Below are 24,868 nucleotides of genomic sequence, written 5' to 3'. Positions count from 1 at the left end.
GTATCAAAATTGAGTGCTGGTGTGAGTCATAAGCTGGCATACGTCGACAAATTTTGTGCATGCACGAAATTTGTCGACGAGCTCGGCGTACTACGACGTATGCCAGCGTGCTTCAGCGTGCTCTTAACGTAGCCAAATTTTTCATACGTCGGCATACGCTGGCTAAAACGTCAAGGTGTGACAGCGGCTTAAGGTGCCCAAGAAACTCATGGATTATGGAGATGTAACATTCTGAGTTTACTGTTTCTGAGAAGAAAATTTGGCCAATAATGCTTTGCTGACTTAACAGCACAACAAGCGAAAATTTTTCATGCATTGCATAATGTGTTCACTTAGACATAAACGAGTGTTTTGTGAATTTACATGCCAAGAAAGTTGAAACCATGCTTCGTCTGTAAAAAAAAACACAACATCCAAAGCATCGTCTTGTTCTCTTTCCATCCTCTGGAGCCACTCACAGTAGGCCACACATTTCTCTTTGTCTGGCTCCAGTAACTGATGCAGCGCATGACTTTTGTAGCGATAACGTTTGAGTGTCTTGACCACCTTCCTTGCACTGGAATACGAATGTGAGCTTGTTGTGCTGAACGTCTCAGACATTTCTTCGGACTTGCTTCCATTCTTTTCTGCACTTCATACGCTTTCTGTGGTGTAACACTTGGCTGGCGCATGGACGTGCTTTTTAACTTTCATGCAACCTGTTTCTCTGAACTGCTTCACCAGTTTTCATATCACTGTTTTTGAAAGTTTCGTTTGAACACCAAAGCGACTTTTAAATCACTCAGTTGTCACTGAACACGTTGCTATTATGGTCCATGTACTCGTATGAACCATGCACCCTATTGTGTACATACGTTGCCATTAACCATAGCATTATTGATGATTGATTGATTATTACTCCCGCGAGGGAGTAATGCATTCGATCGTGTCCGTGTGTGTGTGTGTGTGTGTTTGTGAACAAGATATCTGGAAAAGTTCTGAACGGATTTGTATGAAAGTTGGTGGGATGAATGCCCTTGCGATAGGAAGAATTGATTAGTTTTTGGTGAAGCTCAGGATATTATTCCGGATCCAGGAATTTTTTGAAGGATTGTTTACCATTGGAAGATGGGGCTAATTTTTTTTTTTAACATTATCTTCTATATATTCTATATTTAACATTGTGATATGAAAATAGTTTTCATATTTGTTGTAAATGTAGTTTAAACTCGTGGTTATGCGTTAGAGCGGTGGATTTTGTTAGCAGCGTCGTCTTCAAGGTTCTTTTTTTTCTAATAAAGACATATTCTGTCATTTTAAAACCACCAAAGTGTGTATTAGGTTTCTCCGTTTCATAAAATGCATCGTTTGATACGTATAATGCTTTAAAACTGTTTTTTATTTTTATTTTTACCTCAGAAGAGATATTGTAGCGACCCATGGGTCCCCCAAAGCTCGAGACCAGCAACAGAATCTCCTGGCCCAAGCCGGTGACGTAACCGGCGGCCAAACCGCGGCGCCGAGGTTATAATCCTTTGCACCTGTCGGTCACATGACCACCAAAGCGTGCCTCGCCTGAGAGGCGGGGCTTTGGTTCTGATGTATGCTTTTTGGTTTGGATATATATATGCGAACCCGATAAACGGGCTAGCAGAGTTCCCGAGATGATTATACAATAAACATCTTCTCGGACGAGTTTGTGTCTTGTCCGTCACTTCGTCCGTCTCAAGCAGGAGCGCTGCTCCTTCACTGGTGACCCCGAGTTTATGACACACGATGGACACGGCAGTGTCCCTCAAACTGCCCACTTTCTGGGAAGCACATGCCGCCGTCTGGTTCGCTCAGGCGGACTCCCAGTTCGCCCTGCGTGGCATTACGGAGGACACCACGAAATACCATTACGTCATCGCCGCGCTCGACTCCGTGACCGCCGCCCGCTGCCTGAGCCTCCTCCAGAGCCCGCCCGCTGACGGCAAGTACGACGCCATCAAGGCACTTCTTCTGGGCGCTTTCGCCCTCTCCCCGGCTGAACACGCACGACGCCTGCTCGACCTTCCTGAGCTCGGCGATACGCGCCCGTCCGAACGTATGGACTACATGCTCGCGTTGCTCGGCGAGCATTCCTCGGATTTCCTTTTCCAAGAGCTTTTTCTCCGCCAGCTCCCGGCCCAGGTCCGGGTCGCCCTGGCAAGCACGACCATCACGAACCCCCGCGACCTCGCCAGGGAGGCCGACAAGATCGATTCGGCAAGCCAGCTCGTCGGGGTGGCTGCCGGGAGCCCGCCCGCCGCCCAGTCGGCGCCCGCGGCGCAGTTTCCCGCCCACCCGCCCGACGCCCGTGACGCAGCTTCCTTCCCGGAGGCCGCCGGGCCGGCGCGACTGGTAGCGGCGACGCCACGTCACTCGGTCCCAACGCGTCGACCGGAGCCCCCGCCAGACCCGGCCTGGTGTTATTTCCACGCCAGGTTCGGGCGGCGGGCCCGATCATGTCGACCCCCGTGCACGTTTGGCAAGTCGGGAAACGGTCGGGCCGGCGCTCACTACCAGCCATGAGCGCCGGCCGTTCCGGAAACCTGCTATTCATCGCGGACCAAGCGTCGGGGCGGCGTTTTCTCTGCGACACCGGCGCTCAGCTGAGCGTCATTCCCGCTTCGGCAGAGGACAGGCGGGCCGCCATTTGCGGCCCCTCCTTAATCGCGGCCAACGGCTCCGCCATCCGCACCTTCGGCCCACGCACCGTCGCCCTCCGCTTCAGCAGCCAGCTCTTTCGCTGGGAGTTCATGACGGTGGACGTCCCCATGGCTTTGCTCGGGGCCGATTTCCTTTGCGCCCATGGGCTGCTGGTCGACGTTAAACATCGGCGTCTCATCAATGCCAAAACTTTCAGCTCGCTGGCGTGTGCCTTGAGCCATTCCGCGCCCACCGAGCTTTCCTGCGTCCTCCTGTTGGCAGACAACTTCGCGCGTCTCCTCGCAGAGTTCCCGGCCCTCACGCGACCGACGTTTTTGGCCGGCGCGGTGCATCACAGCATCGAGCATCACATTCCCACTACGGGCCCGCCGGTGTACGCCCGAGCTCGCCGTCTCGACCCAGCCAAACTCGCCGTCGCCAAGGCCGAGTTCGCCGCGCTAGAGCGCCTCGGCATCGTGCGGCGCTCCGACAGCGCCTGGGCCTCGCCGCTGCACAACGTCCCGAAGCCGGGGGGCGGATGGCGGCCATGCGGCGACGACCGCCGCCTCAACGACGCCACTACCCCCGACAGGTACCCCGTCGCGCACATCCAGGATTTTTCCGCCCGGTTGGCGTGGCGGACCATTTTTTCAAAAGTGGACCTGATTCGGGGGTACCAACAGGTGCCTGTCCGCCCGGCCGACATCCCAAAGACGGCCGTTATTACACCCTTCAGCCTCTTCGAATTCCTCCGGATGCCCTTCGGCCTCAAAAACGCGGCACAGGCGTTCCAGCGCCTGATGGACGGCGTGCTGCGCGACTTGCCATTCCTCTTTACGCCGACATCCTCGTCGCCAGCACGTCCAGAGCCGAGCACCTCCTCCACCTCCGGACGCTGTTCGGCTGCCTCAGCGAGCACGGCTTGATCGTCAACCCGGCCAAATGTCACTTTGGTGCGGCGACGATCGACTTTTTGGGCCACCACATCACCTGGAACGGCGCCGTACCGCTACCGGCCAAAGTCGAGGCCATCGCCGCTTTCCCGCGCCCCCGCTCTGTCAAGGCGCTGCAGGAGTTCCTCGGGATGGTGAACTTTTACCACCGCTTCGTGCCCCGAGCTGCGCAACTCATGTGGCCCTTGTACACCGCCCTCCGCGGCCTGCCGGCGAAGCGCGACGTCGTCTAGTCCGCGGACATGGACGCTGCTTTCACCGGCGCGAAACGGGCCCTCGCCAACGCCATGCTGCTGGCCCACCCGGTACCCCATGCTCCCATCGCCCTCACCACAGACGCCTCCGACTATGCCGTGGGTGCGGTTCATGAGCAATGGGTAAACGGGGCCTGGCAGCCACTCGCATTCTTCAGCCGGCAACTCCTGCCAAACGAGTTGAAGTACAGCACTTTTGACCGCGGGCTCCTCGGGCTGTACCTGGCCGTCCGCCATTTTCGCCACCTCCTGGAGGGCCACCCGTCCATGGCCTTTGTCGACCACAAGCCATTGATTTTCGCCATGGCCAAGGTCACGGAGCTGTGGTCGGCCCGCCAGCAGCGCCACCTCTCCGCCGTGTCGGAATACACCACGGACATCCGGTACGTCGCCGGAAAGGACAACGCCGTGGCCGACTGCCTTTCTCGAGCCAGTGCCAATGCCGTCCACCTCGGCGTCGATTTCGCCCTGATGGCGACGGACCAGGCCACCGACGGCACGGTGCAGGCGCTCCGGGTGGCGGACACGGGCCTCCGCTTGGCTGACGTCCCCTTCACGGACACGGTCCTGCTTTGTGACGTCTCCCAAGGCTGACCTCGCCCCGTTGTGCCGGTCACCTGGCGGCGGCGCATTTTTGCTTCGCTCCACGGCCTCTCACACCCGGGCCGGAAGGCGTCCCAGAGGCTGGTGTTGGCACGTTTCGTCTGGCACGGGTTGCGATGGGACGACCGCGACTGGGCCAATGCCTGCACACCCTGCCAGCGGGCCAAGGTCCACCGTCACACCCAGGCTCCGCTGGCTCCTTTCACCGTGCCCGAGCGACGTTTCGACCACGTCCACGTGGACCTGGTGGGTCCCCTGCCCCCATCGCAGGGGTTCACCCACCTGCTTACCATGGTGGACAGGACCACCAGGTGGCCGGGGGCCATGCCCCTCGCCTCCACCACCACTGCCGACGTGGCCCAGGCGTTCATCGCCACCTGGGTCGCGCGTTTCGGCGCACCGGCGGACATCTCGTCGGACCGCGGCCCACAGTTCACGTCCGAACTGTGGGGCGTGGTCGCCCGCATGTTGGGCGTTACCCTGCACCGCACCATGGCCTACCACCCCCAGGCCAACGGGTTGTGTGAGCGGTTCCACCGCTCCATGAAGGCCGCACTCATGGCCGGCCTCCAGGACGACGGCTGGGCCGACCGGCTCCCGTGGGTCGTTTTGGGCCTCCGCACGGCTCCAAAGGAGGACCTCCAGGCATCCACCGCCAAGCTGGTGTACGGCCAGGCCCTCCGCGTCCCGGGCGAGTTCGTGCCCGACGCCACCAGCCCCTGGTCCGCCGCGCACCAGCGCACGGACTTCCAGGAGGCCGCCCAACGTTTCACCCCGGTGCCCACATCCCGCCACGGCGACCCCCAATCCTACGTCCCCCCAGCACTCCGCACGGCAGAGTACGTCTTTGTGCGCCACGACGTGCACCGGGGGCCGCTCCGGCCACCATACGACGGACCCTTCCGGGTCCTACGACGGGACAACAAGTCCTTCGTCGTCAGCATCGGCGGCCGGGCGGACCGGATTTCGGTGGACCGCCTCAAGCCGGCCCACATGGACGTCGGCCAGCCGCCACGGCTGGCTCTCCCACCGCGGCGCGGCCGCCCCCCGTCCACTGCACCCCCCCCCCCCGTCCGGCCACCCGCCACCACACCGGACCCCCCCCCCCCTCCCCCCGCGACCAGCCAGGGGTCGTTTCGGTCGGGTCATCCAGACCCCCCTCAGGTTGACCTTCCTGGACCAAGTCGATTCTGGGGGGGCGTGTGTAGCGACCCATGGGTCCCCCAAAGCTCGAGACCAGCAACAGAATCTCCTGGCCCAAGCCGGTGACATAACCGGCGGCCAAACCGCGGCGCCGAGGTTATAATCCTTTGCACCTGTCGGTCACATGACCACCAAAGCGTGCCTCGCCTGAGAGGCGGGGCTTTGGTTCTGATGTATGCTTTTTGGTTTGGATATATATATGCGAACCCGATAAACGGGCTAGCAGCGTTCCCGAGATGATTATACAATAAACATCTTATCGGCCGAGTTTGTGTCTTGTCCGTCACTTCGTCCGTCTCAAGCAGGAGCGTTGCTCCTTCAATATCAACATTTAGTTTTACCTCAGCGAATGTCAATCACGGTGTCAGTATTTGATGAACTTATAAAGACTTAGGTGAGTTATAAGTGTGACCAGCATGTGCACGGGATTCTTACCAGAAGAATGAGTGGTCGCATTAGTTTGTACGACTGAAAATGAGCGAATTTTGTTTTGACGTTTGGGCCAGTTTTATATGTTGTATCCCTAAGGAATGAAACGAACGTTTTTCCTGGCTTACAATTTTATTTGAAGTTACACATGCTTCAAAATACACTCACTTATATAGAATTGAACGCTGAAACCGAAAATGTAAGTGAAATTGCGTTGTTTTTTTTAAACATTATCTTCTATATATTATATATATATATCTATATATATATATATATATATATATATATATATATATATATATATATATATATATATATATATATATCGTGCAGTGTCTGTCTTGTGTTGTCTTGTCTTGTGTTGTCACTGAACTACTCCCTCAAACTTTTGTGAAATCGTACTATTCCAACTTGACCCACGGCGGGAGTATGTGCTCTACTGAGTGGTGTTCTGGTTAGGATATTTAACGACCACTTTTATACACATTATGGCTAAATTGCATCAATGAAGGTAAATATGACAGTGAAAACGGTTAAATGTTACTGCCGGGTCACATGATAAATCACATGATACCTGATAAATCTCTCCCAGGATCATGTTACATCTTTCTGTAACTTGAGACAACAATTACGCAAAATATTAGGTTCCTAAGAGATATAGTTTTCGTGTATGGGAATTATTTATGGTTCTCGAATAAAATAATCACCCTGTATGTGGATGACGTGGGAAATGTGGATGACAAAGTTCCAATACGTGGCATTTTGAATTTCGATGAGGACATCAGAAATACCTCACAATAAACAATTGGACAATTTAAAATATTATTCATGTCCACAGCATCATTCTCTGATGTTAAAATGTCAACATTTACCATCAGACCAACCAATTGTTACCTTGTTTATCTCCAGTAAGGACCCAAACTCTCAGTTTGGCTGACAAAAGGCTCAAAATGGTATCTGGCACTCCTTCTTGTAAGCGGTCTTCAATTGCTGAAGCTCCAAGCAGCTGCGGGTTACAACTGGCTTCAAATACCGACAAGTTCTACTAAAAAACGCCAAATGTACCACATGAACAGAGATCGTAAATTCCACAGAAAACTTGATCCTATTAAAAGGTTCACATGGTGTGCACTACTATAACTGTGAGCAATGCATCATGGGAGTGCACAGTCATTCAGAAGGCATGTTAAGCCGGCTGTCTCAACCACGCTCACGTAAAAGACCCCGCCCATATTATCAAGATTAAGGCCATTTTTCTTAATCTTATTTAATCCATCTTATATCTTTTTATATATATATATTTATATAAACAGGAATCAAATTCCTGCGAGGGGCTAATTGTGAAAAAATTCTGACTCAATACGGGGCTCGAACCACGGACCTCCGTTGATAACGCATCAACAGCCCACTGCGCTATTGAGCCATCCGCAATCTCCTCAGAAATTTCCACACTTAACACTGCGAGCTTTATCATGGCCGATGTCTTACGTGCCTGCTAGGCAGACCCCAAATGTTAGCGTAAGTATATGCATGCGTATGTATGTGTGTATAAGCAGAAGTGCATTGAAGATTAATTCACCTACAATTTTCATGAACAGAAATCAAATTCCTGCGAGAGGCTAAGTATGTTTATTGGTAGAAACAGGAATTCAGTGTAAATATTCAGTGAAGATATTAGTGCAGGCCCATATGTCATAACAATATTGTTTGTGTTTTTTGTTTGTTAAAATTGATTTAGCAATGGATTCTGCTTCAGAATATTATAGAGATGTAAAAAAAATAGGGTTCCATTTTTTCTTTTACGTCTAATAGGTAGTAATTCGAAGAAATCCAAGATGGCCGCCATAAAATTTGGAAAATACACTTTTGTGCATATCTTTGTATCTAGATATCATATAAACATGAATAATATGTCCTTTTATATGTTTTCAGACCCAAGGAAGCCATTTCTGCCATTGTTTTTACAGAAAAATGCAAGGAAAATAAAATAGTGGACATATACCAGCCAAAGTGGGGTCGGCCGGCATGAAATCGGTTAATTAAGTTTCCACCATCTAGTTAAGGTCTGGTTTTGACTGTTGACGAAATGTGAATCTGAATAGTAGTATCTATCTTTGCAGGACCGACGACAGTTCAAGAGTGTCTAGAAAATTACACCTACCTTCAAGATGAGTGACTCACCACCCAGGAAGATTGAGAAGTCAGTAGATTTCGGACTTTGTTTTGTATGCCAAATGGCCATAGGGCAAACAGACTATACAACCTTTGTAACGAAACCAAAACTCTCCTCTGTCGAGAAACTGATGGCAGGTGCTGAGGAACAGTACACGTATGGTGAAACAACGTTTGCATCATTGAATAGACGTTTGCAATATTCCTCTGCTGAAGAATTGCTCGCAAAAGGTCTCCGCTACCATAAAGCTTGTTACAAAGATGTTACCAATAAGATGCACATTGATCGAGCAAAGGCTAGGTTTGAGAAAGGAACAACATCAGGCAGTGCCGCAGAAATCCGACTGAAAAAGAGAGGACGACCAAGTTCTAGTGATCTAGGGGAAAGCACGTCAACATCCAGAAGGTGTTCCCGAGAACAGACATTTGACGCGCTCAGATGTGTCATATGCCAGGAAGACAGAGGAAGTGAACTACACAATGTGTCAACAAAGAACATGGGACTCCAGATCAGAAACATTGGCCAAGAAACAAGTAATGACAATCTGAAAGTGAGACTGAACAGTGTCATAAGTTCGCCTGACCCATTGCAAGCAATGGCTGAGGACATGAAATATCATTTACCATGTGTAGTTAAGGCCAAACGTGCTATAGTTAAGACGGAAAAACAAACAGAAACAACCAATGTTAACTTTGGTCAGGTGTTATCAGACCTTGAACTCATTGAAATTGTTGAAACTGCGTTGAATGATACTACTGAAAATGCTGTGCTGAATATGAATGAAATTCATGTAACCTATGTCAATTTACTTAAGGAGCACGACTTTCCGGTCTCAGACAACCATAGTTATAAGCCATACCTGAAACAATTGATCCTAGACAACATTGCCGATGTTCATTTCAGCCGGCCCTCAAACAAAACAAAGCCAGAGCAGATTCTTTCCACAAAGCTCAAAGACCACATGATATCAAGCACAATTACAGCAGACAGCATCAAAGACGATTTTAAAGTACTTTTGCGAGCTGCGAAAATATTGAGGAAAGACATCGCATCTTCCCCAGCATGGAAATTTAATGGAACCTTTGCTGATTACAAGCCACCCCCGATGCTCAACATCTTCTGCAAGCATGCAGTCATGGGAACAAGGAAAGTAGGAAATAGCAACAGGGAGGACTCCATTGGTGTGAGTGCATCATTGTTGGCGCAGCACTTTGTCGGTGCTTATAAATCTGACCGACAGGTATCGTACGAACCAAGAAGCGAGGATGGATCATTCAAACAACGATTTGAAACTCCATTGAGTGTGGGCTTAGCTCTCGACATACACAAAAACACACGATCCAAGGTGCTTGTAGAGAAACTTGCACATCTGGACCTCGCCATCTCCTACAAAAAGGTCATGGAGATTGAGACCAGCATTGCCAACTCCGTACTGAAGCAAATGGAGTCCACCGGAGGCATCTGTCTACCACCATGGTTGGTTCAGGACACGTTCGTCTGGTTTGCCATGGACAACATCGATTTTCTAGAGTCAACTCCTTGCGGGATGAATACCCTTCATGGTACAGCAATTGCGATCTACCAGCCTGTATCACCGGAGAAATCACCCATGATACCACCAATTGAACTTGACCGGTCATCAAAAGCTCAAACGATACATGATGCAGTTGGCTGTAAAACGTTGACCTGCAAGAAGCCAGCACCCGAGAAGAGAAAGAGCGACTGCAAGCTGCTCACATCAAAACCCGAGACAGACAAGAACAAGAAAACCGATATGACCTGGATGATTGGATGCCTGAACTTCGAGGAAGAAGGAGAAGTTGACGTCAAACTCACAGCTCCGGGGACGTGGGGAGCCTTCAATTCCTTGCTATCTTCGTCCAGTGAGAAGACCAATGTTGCTCTCGTTCCTCCGTTGATAAGGTCGCCTCCTACAGACTATGATACACTGTACACGGGTCTGATGAGAGCTCACAACATCACAACTCGTGTTATGGGGAGTGAGGCAATCACAGTCATGACTCTCGATTTGCAGCTATACGACCTGGCGATGAAGCTGTGGGTGGAACGCGAGGACATCAGGAAGCAATTCCTCTTCCGACCTGGTGAGCTACATGTTGTGTTTTGGGCCTTAGCTGCATTAGGAAAATACGTGGAAGGGAGTGGAATTGATCAGGCATGGGTCGAGGCTGGACTTTTCTCGCCAACCACAGTGAGCCAAATACTAAATGGGAGGCACTTGTATCGAGCTCTGGAGGCACACATGGTAACACTGATCGCTTTGTACAACCTGTACTTCCAGAGATTCCTGGCAATGGAACCTGAAGAAAGGGCCTATCTGAACGAGTCATCTGTTCGTCTGGGAGAGGCATATCAGAGAGACATCAGCGGGAGCATGGAGCCAGAGAAGAATCTATGCGACATTCTCAAAAAAACATTGGCCATGATGGAGTCCAGAGATATGACCAAAAAACTGGAACAATTTGAGGTCAGCACAAACAAGATACAGCGCTTCATCCTGAACTACATGAAACAGTTTGAGACTATCCTTCTGTTCATTAGAAGTACAAGACAACGTGATCTGCTGCTGCATATGGAGAGCATCGAGTCTCTCACGAAGTACTTCTTCGCTCACGATCATCTAAACTATGCTCGGTTGCTCCCTCTCTACATTTCAACAATGCAGGAGACTGAAAAGCAGCACCCAGAACTGTGGAGGGAATTCATGAAAGGGAACTTCTGTGTGACAAAAGGATTGGCAGGCTTCACATCAATAGCCCCAGACCATGGCATTGAGCAAGAAAACCGTACACTGAAGGTGATTGGAGGAATCGTAGGGATAACTCAAAATGAGAAGGCGCTTGACAAGTTCTTCCTCATTGCACCTGAGCTGTCAAAGTCACTGCACGAGTTTGCGGAGGGATATGGTCTTGGTGAAAACCAGAGCAGAAAACAACACCACGAAATCACGGGGGGAAAGCTTTCCCGGGTGATGAGCCATGCCTCCAAGCTTTCTAGGGTGTTCCGTGAACATGGCGATCCATTTATGGAAGAGGAAGTAGACGAGGTCTACAACCTGCTCACCAAAGAAGTCATGAATGAAAAAGTGTCCAGCGACATCTTAGAGCGCGACGAGATCGGACAACAGATGTTCCAGCAATTTGCCACAGATCGTTTAGCTGAGGGAAAACTTTCTGTGTGGGACAAAATGACGAAAAGAAAACTTCGAACATTCAAGAGTTCGAATGCCACAACAGAAGTGAGATCGGGCGACAAGCTGATCAAAGTCAAAGAAGAGCGAGGATTGTTGCAGAGGTTCATCGTTATCTCACGGAGCCGACCAGAGCTCGACCTGAAAGAATGTATTGGCACCTATGAATTTGGCATCGTTCCACGTTCTTTATTTGCATCTGATGGATCCCTCTTGTTGGCATACGACAAGGCAAAAATCCTTCGTCAACTTGAGCATCTGGCTGAGCCTGAAGAGCAGGATGTACATGATCCACCAGGAGAACCTATTTCGACAGAAATCAATGAGCATCAAGACGCGGGAATTGCCGCTTTGAATGATGCAGCAGCACACGCTGGGGAAGAAACTAATGACCCATCAACTGACTATGAAATCTCAAGCCAAAATTTGCAGGAACCCTCTCAGATCAGCCAAAACCCAGACACAACCACAAGATCAGGAGTGATCAATGAAAACGAGACTACTTCTCGCCATAGAGTGATAAATCATTGATGGCATGGCTCTTGTTAACGGGATCTCCAAAACAGAACAAATGATTACATGCAGTGACTTTGCTCAATCGTTCATTGAACGCCTCGAAAATATTGCCGTGCATTATGATGACGTGAGGTTGGTATTCGACCGATACATCGATAACTCACTGAAAGACAAAATGCGCCTAAAGAGGACAAAGGGGAAATCAACATACTATCACGTCAGGGATAGTACATTGATCCAGAAGATTTCACTCAAAGATTTCCTTTCCAATGTGAAGACCAAGGCAGAGCTTACAGAGTACTTGGCTGTGAAGTGTCTATCTTACAGCAAGGCTCATCCAAACAAGTTGAAGAAGTTCATGGTGACATCAGGAACTAAGACCACGGGCAACACTGAAGTTCCAGACAGTCTACTCACGCACAGCCAAGAAGAGGCCGATACACTCTTAATTCTGCATGCTCTCACAGTCGACAAAGATGCAGAAGTTATCATTGATTCGCCAGATACCGATATCTTCCTCCTACTGATTCAGAGATTTCACGATCTACCACCTGCTACGAGGTTTCTCACTGGGAAGGGAAAGTTGAGGAGGAGCATTGCAGTCCAACCTAATCATGGCATGCTAGGAGAGAAACGTGCGTCTGCAATACTTGGATTCCACGCATTCACGGGAAGTGACATGTCTGGAAGGTTCGCTGGCAGGAGCAAGGACTGGTGCTTTAAGGTCTTCATGACATGTGACAACAAGATATGGGAGGCTCTGGAGTCTTTGGGACAAACTGATCCGTCACCAGAAGTGTGTTCCCAGCTGGAACGCTTCGTCTGTCTGCTGTACAAGTCTAAAGTTCACACGAAAGTAAACGAGCTTCGCTGGTTCTTATTCTCCAACCGTGCTGCTGAGGGAGAGAGTCTTCCACCTACCACTGGTTCGCTAAAGTTACACGTTCAGCGAGCACATTATATCGCAATGATATGGAGAAAGGCAGCAGAAAGCCATCCGTCCCTTCCATCACCTGTCGAGTATGGTTGGCAGTTACTTTCGGATGATGGGGTTTATGCCCCAAGTCGATGCCTGAATCCTCCAGCCCCAGAAGCAATAATGAATCTCGTGAACTGTGGGTGCAAGAAAGGGTGTATGGGAAGATGTAGCTGTCGCAATAACAATATTCCTTGTACTGAAGTTTGTGGGTGTGTGGGTTACAGTTGTAACAACAAAGCAAACATCAATGAACCGCGTGTGATAGATATGGATGAGGATGAATGAGGCATTCGTTTATGTGATCGTTTATGTTCATTCATCGTTTATGTTTAGGTGTGTGTGTATGTGTGTGCGTGTGTGTGTGTGTGTGTGTGTGTGCGTGTGTGTGTATTCAAAATAAATGTTATCAGTGAAGATTGTTTATTGAATCGATTCTAATTGGGAAATTATACGATCCGATTTCACGACGGCCGTCTCCATTTTGGCTGGTATATTGCCCACTATTTTAATTTCCTTGCATTTTTCTGTAAAAACAATGGCAGATATGGCTTCCTTGGGTCTGAAAACATATAAAAGGACATATTATTCATGTTTATATGATATCTAGATACAAAGATATGCACAAAAGTGTATTTTCCAAATTTTATGGCGGCCATCTTGGATTTCTTCGAATTACTACCTATTAGACGTAAAAGAAAAAATGGAACCCTATTTTTTTTACATCTCTATAATATTCTGAAGCAGAATCCATTGCTAAATCAATTTTAACAAACAAAAAACACGAAATTACTAATCGCCCTAGACTATATGTTGCAATGGGTGCAGCTGGTAACAGCTGGTAACCTTGACAACTTTGTTGCATTCTATCAGCTAAGATTTTCAATCCATGCTTGTTGTGCCTCTGGAGTACTGCTCGGGAGTGACGGTGATATGATGAAAGCTCAGCTGGGAAATGGGTTTAGGCATGTTTTGGGCCTACCGCCTGATGGAATATAACCAAAGTTCTTTCTATACCAACCGACCATCTCCAGGCACATAACCCTCTCCACATCGTTTCTTCAGCTCCGACCTTCCTCCTCTCTCTATATTCCTCATAGCTTTGCTTTCAGCAATTTCCAACAGCATTTCATTCTGGATTCCCATTCGATGATCCATAGATCAGTCGTTTCCATTTCACTTTTCAACATCGGTTTCGCTTCGAGATATCAGTTTATATTCGTCATTGCAACTTGTGATGCAACACAAATAGTGCACGGAAAAGGTCATCAAAAACGATTTTAAGGGAATTCTTTTCGATTTTTCGAAGCGGTCTATAGGGGGTTAAGGGGTGGAAAGGGTCGAAAGGGGGTTAAGGGGTGGAAAGTGTCTAAAGGGTGTAAAGGAGTGAAGCTGTACTTGTAGAAAAGAAATTACCTTGGGTTCACAAATAAATTAACTCTGGAGTGGAACACAACAATAACGGGCCACATGAACTCAACAACAGACAGACAACAGACACTGCCCAGATATATAGATATATAGATAAATGACTGTACCTGAGTTGCTGTTTCGTCATGGTTTCCACCAATCATAATTCAAACAATCATAATGCACAAATGTATTTGTAATATACGTGATATTACATTTTATAAACAATTGAAGTTGAAAAAAAAAAATTCCCCCCCCCCCAAAAAAAAAATTGGAAAGATTTTCTAAAAACATACCCTTAGGACATACGGATGGGAGAGATAGGTGCATACCAGAAGTTTGGTACGATTTCACAAAAGTTTGAGGGAGTAGTTCAGTGACAACACAATACAAATATATATATATATATATATATAAATATATATATATATATATATATATATATGTATATATATATATATATATGTATATATATTGTTGCGGATATGAGATTGGTCTCCATCCATATCCGCTTGTAAATATTCCCCTATTTCCCCAATACTTCCCAACTATCCCCAATCCCCCATTCCCTAGTCCCATTTTCTGTAAACAACACTCTGTAGCCCCGACCTCCCCCTATTTCTCCCATTAAATGTCGCATCCAGGTCCACCGCATCTCACGTAGACAACTATAGGACATCTTGCTAGTTATTCTTAGTCTATGTCAGTTAAGGACTCGTTTCCATTAATTCTGACTCTTCGTTGCACCAGAATGTGATTGTATGGCACCGTTAGAAAGTTTAGGACCTCCCAATACCTCCCCGCAGCTCTTCCTCATGGTACAACAACAACAACAACAACAGCGGCGGCGGCGCGGGGAGTGTGCGTCCTCATTCCAGCTTGGTTAGCCGCCATTGAACATGTGCTCCGACGGGGTTACCACGCAGGGGCTCGCTGTCAGCTCCTCGTCAAGGGCGGAGCCCGGTAACCCCCCGCACCCAATAGAAGCGGCGGACCGATTCCATCTGGGGTAGAGCTAATGAGCCGAGGGCGTGTCACTCCCCGCTGAGCATGCGCAGGAAGAGGGAGGTGACGTCAGATGCGCCCCCAGCTTGGAGAGAGAAGACGCCACCTTCCGAGCGCTGAAATACCTCCCCGCATCTCTGGACCGGACCGTGTTGATTCTGCCCCTGAGCCAAGGTGCACCTTGTGCTATCGACTGCCTGTCCTTCCTTGCCATCAATCCCCGTGTAAGTCAGTCTTGTTCCGTTTGTCTGTGGTCTGTCGGGGATAGATAAGACTGTGTTTAAGTGCCCATCTTTTCTGTGCTTTACCTCTTACCGTGTAATCTACCCCTTTTCTGCATCACCAATTATATCCTCCTCCGGAGGTCTTGAGAACTGTACCCCTTGTGTCGTGTCATTTATCCCAGCCGTTGTGTCCTTTCCATCATTGATTTAGCGTAGCGCGATTCGGCCAACGTTCGAGTGGAATCGGGCGGGATAGGGTTCTAATCGGGGAGTAACTGTTCGGACGCGGTAATACCAAACCGCTCGGTAAACTAACATCTAAAACCGCGTCTGTAACAATATATATATATATAATATATATATATATATAATATATATATATATATATATATATATATATATATATATATATATATATATATATATAATATATATATATATATATATATATATATATATCATATATATATATATATATAATATATATATATATATATATATCATATATATATATATATATATATATATATACTAGCGGGGTCACCCGTGGGAATCCCACGGGCATGGATGTGTGTGACATTTCGACATATTGAGTTATATGCTGCACATTCATTTTTACAAAATGGTTACTGGCAAGTCATCAGATCCAGAAATGGTGTGAATTTAGTTATTTCACATAATATGTGACCCCTCACTCCTCTCCACCTGACACTCTCCTGTCTCCACCTGACACTCTCCTGTCTCCACCTGACACTCTCCTCTCTCCACCTAGCACTCCTCTCCTCTCCAAACCCTCACATCCCTCTCCTTTCCAATCCCTCACCTCTCCAATCCCTCACACTCCTCTCCTCTCCAATCCTTCACACGCCTCTCCAATCGCGCCTCACACTCCTCTCCAATCGCGCCTCACACTCCTCTCCAATCGCGCCTCACACTCCTCTCCAATCGTGCCTCACACTCCTCTCCAATCGTGCCTCACACTCCCCTCCAATCACTCCTCTCCAATCGTGCCTCACACTCCTCTCCAATCACGCCTCACACTCCTCTCCAATCGTGCCTCACACTCCTCTCCAATCGCGCCTCACACTCCTCTCCAATCGCGCCTCACTCGCCTCTCCAATCGGCTTTCCCCGTCTCGTTTCTCTCCTTTTTCTCCCGTCTCGTTCTTTTTCTTGCTCCAAATCGGCCCGTCGGAATCGGAAATCGGCCCGTCTCGCCCGTCGGCCCGTCGGAATCGGAAATCGGCCCGTCTTGCTTTTGTGCTTGTGCGTAAATAAATTGTGTTCATGACACCATTTCTGGTGTTGGGCTAGCGGCTAGGGTGCCGGCTTAGGATCCTGGGTTCGAATCTCGGTCGATCGCCGAATTAATGCCAGGGGGGTTGACTCAGCCTGTCATCCTTCCGAGGTCGGCTAATTGAGTACCAGTTCACTGGTAATTCCCTGTTTGTCGTTGAAGGCGGCAAAAAGGGTTGGCGTCAGGAAGGGCATCCGGCCGTAAAACATTGCTTCAAAAAGGGGACAAAAAAACAACAACTACCACGGTCCCCGAAAAGGCCAACCCCCGCTTTGCGGGGAAAAATGGCCTCTAAACGGTGGTTTTTACACCATTTCTGGATCTGATGACTTGCCAGTAACCATTTTGTAAAAATGAATGTGCAGCATCTAACTCAATATGTCGAAATGTCACACACATCCATGCCCGTGGGATTCCCACGGGTGACCCCGCAAGTTTGCATTGACGTTCGTCGATGGACTCGTTCGCCCGTCTCATTCGTTTTCTTGCTGCATCCTGTTCAAGTCTGCGTTCTTCATCGATCGTCTCATTCATTTTGGAAATAGAAGTTTCCACGCAGCGCATGAATTGTCACGATCCTCAAGAGGAATTTGTCTCGTAATCATCAAATGATAAATGGCAAGTAAATTATATTGTGGAAAATTAAAGATTTCAAATAAACCTATTTAAAGTGTATTCGCACATAACTAATTTTAAAAAACGAAGAAATATCTCTCGGTAATTTCCTGAAACATATTTTACTTCCGGCTAATAATGTTGAATTAAATAAAAACGAAGAAATATATGTCGGCATCATTGTTGACGTTTTTGTGACGACTGTCATCAAACGAAAAAGTAATATATCTTAACGGAAAAGCAAAAGCGAATTTTTAATATATATCGACACGTTGCCGTCGGTGTCATGTTGGGCGGTGTATGATACACCATGACGCGATTTTTAAAAATATATCTCTGCATTTTCCCGCGTGTGTGGAATGTTCTCAATTATTGCTGACACCGAGTCCAAAACCATCGATAAAAATGAAATCATATGGTGAGTTAGATTGGAGATAAAGGCGTGAGAGAGACTCAATGGCCTTGAAGTTGAAGTTACAGGCGTTTGAGAATTCATTTCGTTCTATAAACGGCAACTTTCATTGGATTTCCTTCCCGTTTTTTTTCAACCGAGTCGAAAACTATGTTAGCGACTGTGAAAAATGAAATGATATATCGAATTTTTAATATGTATCGACACGTTGCCGTCGGTGTCATGTTAGGCGGTGTATGATACACCATGACGCGATTTAAAAAAATATATCTGCATTTTCCCGCGTGTGTGGAATGTTCTCAATTATTGCTGACACCGACTCTAAAACCATCGATAAAAATGAAATCATATGGTGAGTTAGATTGGAGATAAAGGCGTGAGAGAGACTCAATGGCCTTGAAGTTACAGGCATTTGAGAATTCATTTCGTTCTATAAACGGCAACTTTCATCGGATTTTATTCTCGTTTTTTTTCAACCGAGTCTAAAACTATGTTAGCGACTGTGAAAAATGAAATGATATATCGAATTTAAAATAGATATCGACACATTGCCGTCGGTGTCATGTTGGGCGGTGTATGATACACCATGACGCGATTTTAAAAAATATATCTCTGCATTTTCCCGCGTGTGTGGAATGTTTGTGGAAAATTAAAGATTTCAAATAAACCTATTTAAAGTGTATGCGCACATAACTAATAAAAAAAACGAAGAAATATCTCTCGGTAATTTCCTGAAACATATTTTACTTCCGGCTAATATGTTGAATGAAATAAAAACGAAGAAATATATGTCGGCATCATTGTTGACGTTTTTGTGACGACTATCATCAAACGAAATAGTAATATATCATAACGGAAAAGCAAAAGCGAATTTTTAATATATATCGACACATTGCCGGCGGTGTCATGTTGGGCGGTGTATGATACACCATGACGCGATTTTAAAAAATATATCTCTGCATTTTCCCGCGTGTGTGGATTGTTCTCAATTATTGCTGACACCGAGTCTAAAAGTAAAACCATCGATAAAAATGAAATCATATGGTGAGTTAGATTGGAGATAAAGGCGTGAGAGAGACTCAATGGCCTTGAAGTTACAGGCCTTTGAGAATTCATTTCGTTCTATAAACGGCAACTTTCATCGGATTTTCTTCCCGTTTTTTTTCAACCGAGTCTAAAACTATGTTAGCGACTGTGAAAAATGAAATGATTTATCGAATTTGATTTGAAATAAAACTGGGGGAGAGCAAGACACCACGGGCCTACAAAACAGGACTCAAAGCTATGCGAGTTAATAAAATGGTGGATATTTGTTTATAGCCACTCCCAGAATGGGTGGAGCTATGGGTGGAGCTACTCTGCAAACCGAGTAAGCCACACCCCGGACAGACACCCAACAGATAGACAGACAGACAGACAGAATCATCTACGGCTATTATAATATAGATATATATATATATATATATATATATATATATATATATATATATATATATCATATATATATATATATAATATATATATATATACATATATATATATATATATATATACATATATATATATATATATACATATATATATATATATATACATATATATATATATATATATATATATATACATATATATATATATATATACATATATATATATATATATATATATATATATATATATACATATATATATATATATACATATATATATATATATATATATACATATATATATATACATATATATATATATATACATATATATATATATATATATATACATATATATATATATATACATATATATATATATATATATATATATATATATATATATATATATATATATATATATATATATATATATATATATATATATATATATATATATATATATCTATATATATATATATATATATATATTGTTACGGACGCGGTTAAAGATGTTATTTTGACCGAGCGGTGGTGTAACCGCGGCCGAACAGTTATTCCCCGACTCTAACACCCGATTTACCCCAAACTTTGGCCGGATCGCGCCACCGCTATTCAATCGGGAAAACTCTAAAGCGACCGAATGCAAAGAGGAAAAGGAATAAGACGAGAAAAGGGTTGAAAATACTACGAAATTTATTTACTATTTACAGGCTCAAAATAGCCAAGGAAGAAGGAAGGATAAGAAAATAATTTACAGAAGATATTAGAGACACAGTGCAACGCTAGCTTACCTACAGTCTTAATTAACCCTGTGACAGAACAAACAAGGACAGACTCACGCGGGGAATGATGATAGGACTGGCAGGAGGTGAATGACTGGAGGGAGAGGAAGGTCCACGGGTACTGCTGCACGATCGGCTCGTTGGGCAGCCGCCGTTCCTTTGCGGCCCTGCTCCAAACTGCCGTCCAGGCCCACGCTGCTGTGGCTGCAGTTTCGGTGGCTCGAGCTGCTGTAAACGCAGTGTCGGTGGCTCGAGCTGCTGTAAACGCAGTTTCGGTGGCTCGAGCTGCAGCTCAACTCTGGACTTCTCTCGGACTCAACTCAAAGCGCCTCTCTTGGACTCAACTCAAAGCGCATCTCTTGGACCCAACTCAAAGCGCATCTCTTGGACCCAACTGCTTGGATTCCCTCTCGTCTCCCTGTAAAAGCTCATATGCCTTGGGAAACGCCCTGCCGTGGGTTATATAGGCCCCGCCCCTCAACCTTTGCGAACCTCCCCGATCGCTCTTCCTCCGCCCTCTCTAGCCAAACCCCTGGCTCATGGTTGATCGAGTGGGGCTAGCTCACTCCTCCCCTCTATGACGAGGTGGAGACACGCCTTTCTTCTCTGACCCTGCCTCGTGGTCAATGGCGGTTATTGGAGGGGAGGTAATTTCCAATCGACGAAAGGGGGAATGGAGGTTTTGGGAATGGGAATGAAGGGAATCTATCTCTTTCACTGGTGCAATGGAGTATTTCAATTAATGGGAGACACAGCCTTACCCTAAAACACATAATAAGATATAACTATCGAACAGGGGTATTCTATGATTGGCTGACGTGCATGCTTTTGGACTAATTATGGGACGCCCTTTGACCTTTACACAGCTCCGGAGGCAGGAGGCGCAGAATAAACAATAATAATAATACACACAATAAAAAAAATACAGTCCTCATATCCGCAACACTGCACCCTCCTCCTCTTAGGCACGGCCCGGGCCTACACCTTTTATTTAGTGTGACACGTAGGTGTAGTTCCCTCTACTTTTAACCTGACCCTGAGTGCGACAGTTTTTAAAACATAAATAAATGTGTCCCGCTGCTCCATTGCACCCTGCCTAACAGACTTACGCCCACAGTTAACCGAATTGTGGAATGGTCTTCAAACTACACACTGACGGTGGGGAGCATTATTTACAATGACACTACTTTTATTTACAAGACTAACCCAGGACCTGAGATTGTTCCTTTTTGGGGGGGGGGGGGGGGGAGACAGCCTGCGCTGCATCGACGCACCAGTACCAACAAAGAACACCATAAAGCACCGGAGTGCACAGTCACCACAGTTTATAATAAACCGTAACCCATTCATTCATTCATTCATTCATTCATTCATTCATTCACCCATTCATTCATTCTACCTTTGTATGTCATTTATATAAATATATAAATATATTATATGAATATAAATGGCATATGAATATATGCTTGTATGTTTATGTATGTATGTATCCCTATATTTGTATATACACGTGCACCGGAAATGTAACGCAAACCGTAACTGTAAGCTGCGCTTCACTTCCGTTGAACTTGGGGCCGGTGAGTGAACTTTGGCGTGGCTCTCCCTTCTGTATGCAATTTTTTACTCACATCACACATCTCACACACATCACCATACACACTTGACTGATATACATGCCTGCTGTTTTTGTAGACTCAGAAGAAGACCTTTGTTGGTCGACAGCTTGTCGAATTAAAGATCGAAGCCCTGAAGCTACGTCCGCGTCTTATTCAATCTCCCGATTATTTATTCAATGCAAATGAGACGCCCTGCTCGTACTGTGGAGTTTCTACTATTTCTCACAGTTATATATAATATATATATATATATATATATATATATATATATATATATATATATATATATATGTATATGTATATATATATACTGAAACGCAAAAGAAACTTACCACCTTTGAAACTTTTAAATATCAACAATAACACTGCGTGTAGTAAATGTGTGAACTTATTTGTGGATAATAGTGTCCTCACTGTCAGACAAAATGGTCACGGATGGTCACTTGAACCTTCAATGGTCACTTCATAGCACAGCTGTTGAACAGCCGTTTTGACTGTCAGTGATTAGCCAAGGGGTACGGGATGATTTTAATGAGCTGCACGTGATGTCTTGATATTGGCTTTAAAAAGGCCAGTGCAAAATGGGCATTTCAATCAACATGCCACGATTGTCAAGGGATCAATGGCAGCGTGCCCTGGGCATGCTGCAAGGCGGACTGAGCTACCGTGAGGTGGCACGTCGCCTTGGCTGTTCACACCAGACGATATCGGCCCTGGTGGACAGAGACACCCTCCACAACTCTGCAGATGACAGACCTCGATCAGGGAGGCCAAGAGTCACCACTGCAAGGCAGGACAGGCAGATGGTCCGAAGTCACCTGCGGGATCGATTCCATCCAGCATCCCGCACTGCGGCAGAAACTCCGGGGCGTGCAAACCCACGGATTTCCAATGATACTGCACGAAGACGACTGCATGACTATGGTCTGACTGCCAGAAGACCATACAGAGGCCCCGTGATGACGGCTGCCCATCGCCGCAACCGACAGAGATGGTGCCAGCAGCATCAGCGGTGGACCTTGGCGCAGTGGAACGAGGTTGCTTTCAGCGATGCGTCAAGGTTCTGTGTGGACAGTCCTCATGGGCGTGAGCGTGTCTGGAGAAGAACTGACGAGCGATATGCCAATTGTTGCGTGCGTCAAGCCAACAGGTGGGGTGGCCCAAGTGTGATGGTGTGGGCCGCCATATCAGGCCGGTACAGGACGCCACTGGTGGTTGTGGATGGGAATCTTAACGCCCAGCGGTATGTGGATAACATCCTGCGACCTCATCTGCTGCCATTCCTGCTAGACCACCCAGAACTGAGAACCTTTCAGCATGACAACGCTCGTCCCCATGCTGCTCGCTTTACCACTGCATTTCTCCAAGGCGAGAACATCAACACCATGCAGTGGCCTGCGCTCTCCCCTGACCTGAATCCCATGGAGCACCTGTGGGATGAGCTTGGGAGACGCGTAGTTGGCAGGGCCAGGACACGGGCAGAGCTGCTTCAGACATTGAGGACTGAGTGGGACAGAATCCAGCAGCAATCCATCCAAAGACTGGTAGGCAGTATACGCCGACGATGCACTGCCTGTATCCAAAACAATGGTGGCCACACACGCTATTGAAAGGGGACTGACATTGCACCCTGTGCTGTTCTGTACTGTAGAACAAACTGATGAGATGGTGTATCTTGGTCAAAAACTTGACATGTCATCAATAAAATGCCAATGTTTCAATTAGCAATTGTTGGTTTGTTTTATTTTGAACTGTTACAATTTTATTACATTTCAAACAAGTGGTAAGTTTCTTTTGCGTTTCAGTATATATATATATATATATATATATATATATATATATATAATATATATATATATATATATATATACTAGCTTGGCTCGGCTCGCTACGCTCGCCTCACCACGCGTCTTTACTGAGGAACGGGCTTATTTTGGCTGAGGATAATGACTGTACCTGAGTTGCTGTGTTGTCATGATTTACACCAATCATAATACAAACAATTACTTTGCACAAATGTATTTGTTGTGTTTGTGATATTACATTTTTATAGGCAATTTAGGTTGAAGATTTAGGTTGAATGGTTGTTTTTTTTCAAGAAAGAACCCCTCAGCACATACATAGGGGAGGGGTAGGTGCAGACTGGAAGTTTGGGACGATTACACCTCACCACCAAATAATTCAAAACACCTCACCACCACGTAATTCAAAACATCTCACCACCAAGTAATTCAAAACACCTCACCACCACGTAATTCAAAACACCTCACCACCATGTAATTCAAAACACCTCACCACCAAGTAATTCAAAACACCTCACCACCACGTAATTCAAAACACCTCACCACCAAGTAATTCAAAACACCTCACCACCAAGTAATTCAAAACACCTCACCACCAAGTAATTCAAAACACCTCACCACCACGTAATTCAAAACACCTCACCACCAAGTAATTCAAAACACCTCACCACCAAGTAATTCAAAACACCTCACCACCACGTAATTCAAAACACCTCACCACCAAGTAATTCAAAACACCTCACCACCAAGTAATTCAAAACACCTCACCACCACATAATTCAAAACACCTCACCACCAAGTAATTTAAAACATATCACAGCCATAAACACGTAATAAAAACACCTCACCACCACGAAATTAAAAACACCTCACCACCACGAAATTAAAAACACCTCACAGCCATAAAAGACGTAATTAAAACACCTCACAGCCATAAAACACGTAATAAAAACACCTCACCACCACGAAATTAAAAACACCTCACAGCCATAAAACACGTAATAAAAACACCTCACAGCCATAAAACACGTAATAAAAACACCTCACCACCACGAAATTAAAAACACCTCACAGCCATAAAACACATAATAAAAACACCTCACAGCCATAAAACACGTAATAAAAACACCTCACAGCCATAAAACACATAATAAAAACACCTCACCACCACGAAATTAAAAACACCTCACAGCCATAAAACACATAATAAAAACACCTCACAGCCATAAAACACGTAATAAAAACACCTCACAGCCATAAAACACATAATAAAAACACCTCACAGCCATAAAACACGTAATAAAAA

At 46.1% G+C, this 24,868-nt stretch overlaps 1 protein-coding gene across 2 annotated transcripts in view; it reads right to left on the bottom strand.

The window, feature by feature from the left end:
• Positions 1-24,868, bottom strand: part of LOC137427067 (phospholipid-transporting ATPase ID-like) — a 94,014-nt gene that overhangs the window by 37,182 nt on the left and 31,964 nt on the right. For both annotated transcript variants that reach the window (XM_078778715.1, XM_078778714.1), the window contains exon 19: positions 6,986-7,097. In XM_078778715.1, the coding sequence (XP_078634841.1) occupies positions 6,986-7,097 (112 nt within the window). The remainder of the gene's footprint in view (positions 1-6,985; positions 7,098-24,868) is intronic.

Source organism: Myxine glutinosa, chromosome 5 (assembly GCF_964187855.1).
Source record: "Myxine glutinosa chromosome 5, kmMyxGlut1.1, whole genome shotgun sequence".
NCBI lineage: Eukaryota > Metazoa > Chordata > Myxini > Myxiniformes > Myxinidae > Myxine > Myxine glutinosa.
This window is presented reverse-complemented; position numbering and strand designations above follow the sequence as displayed.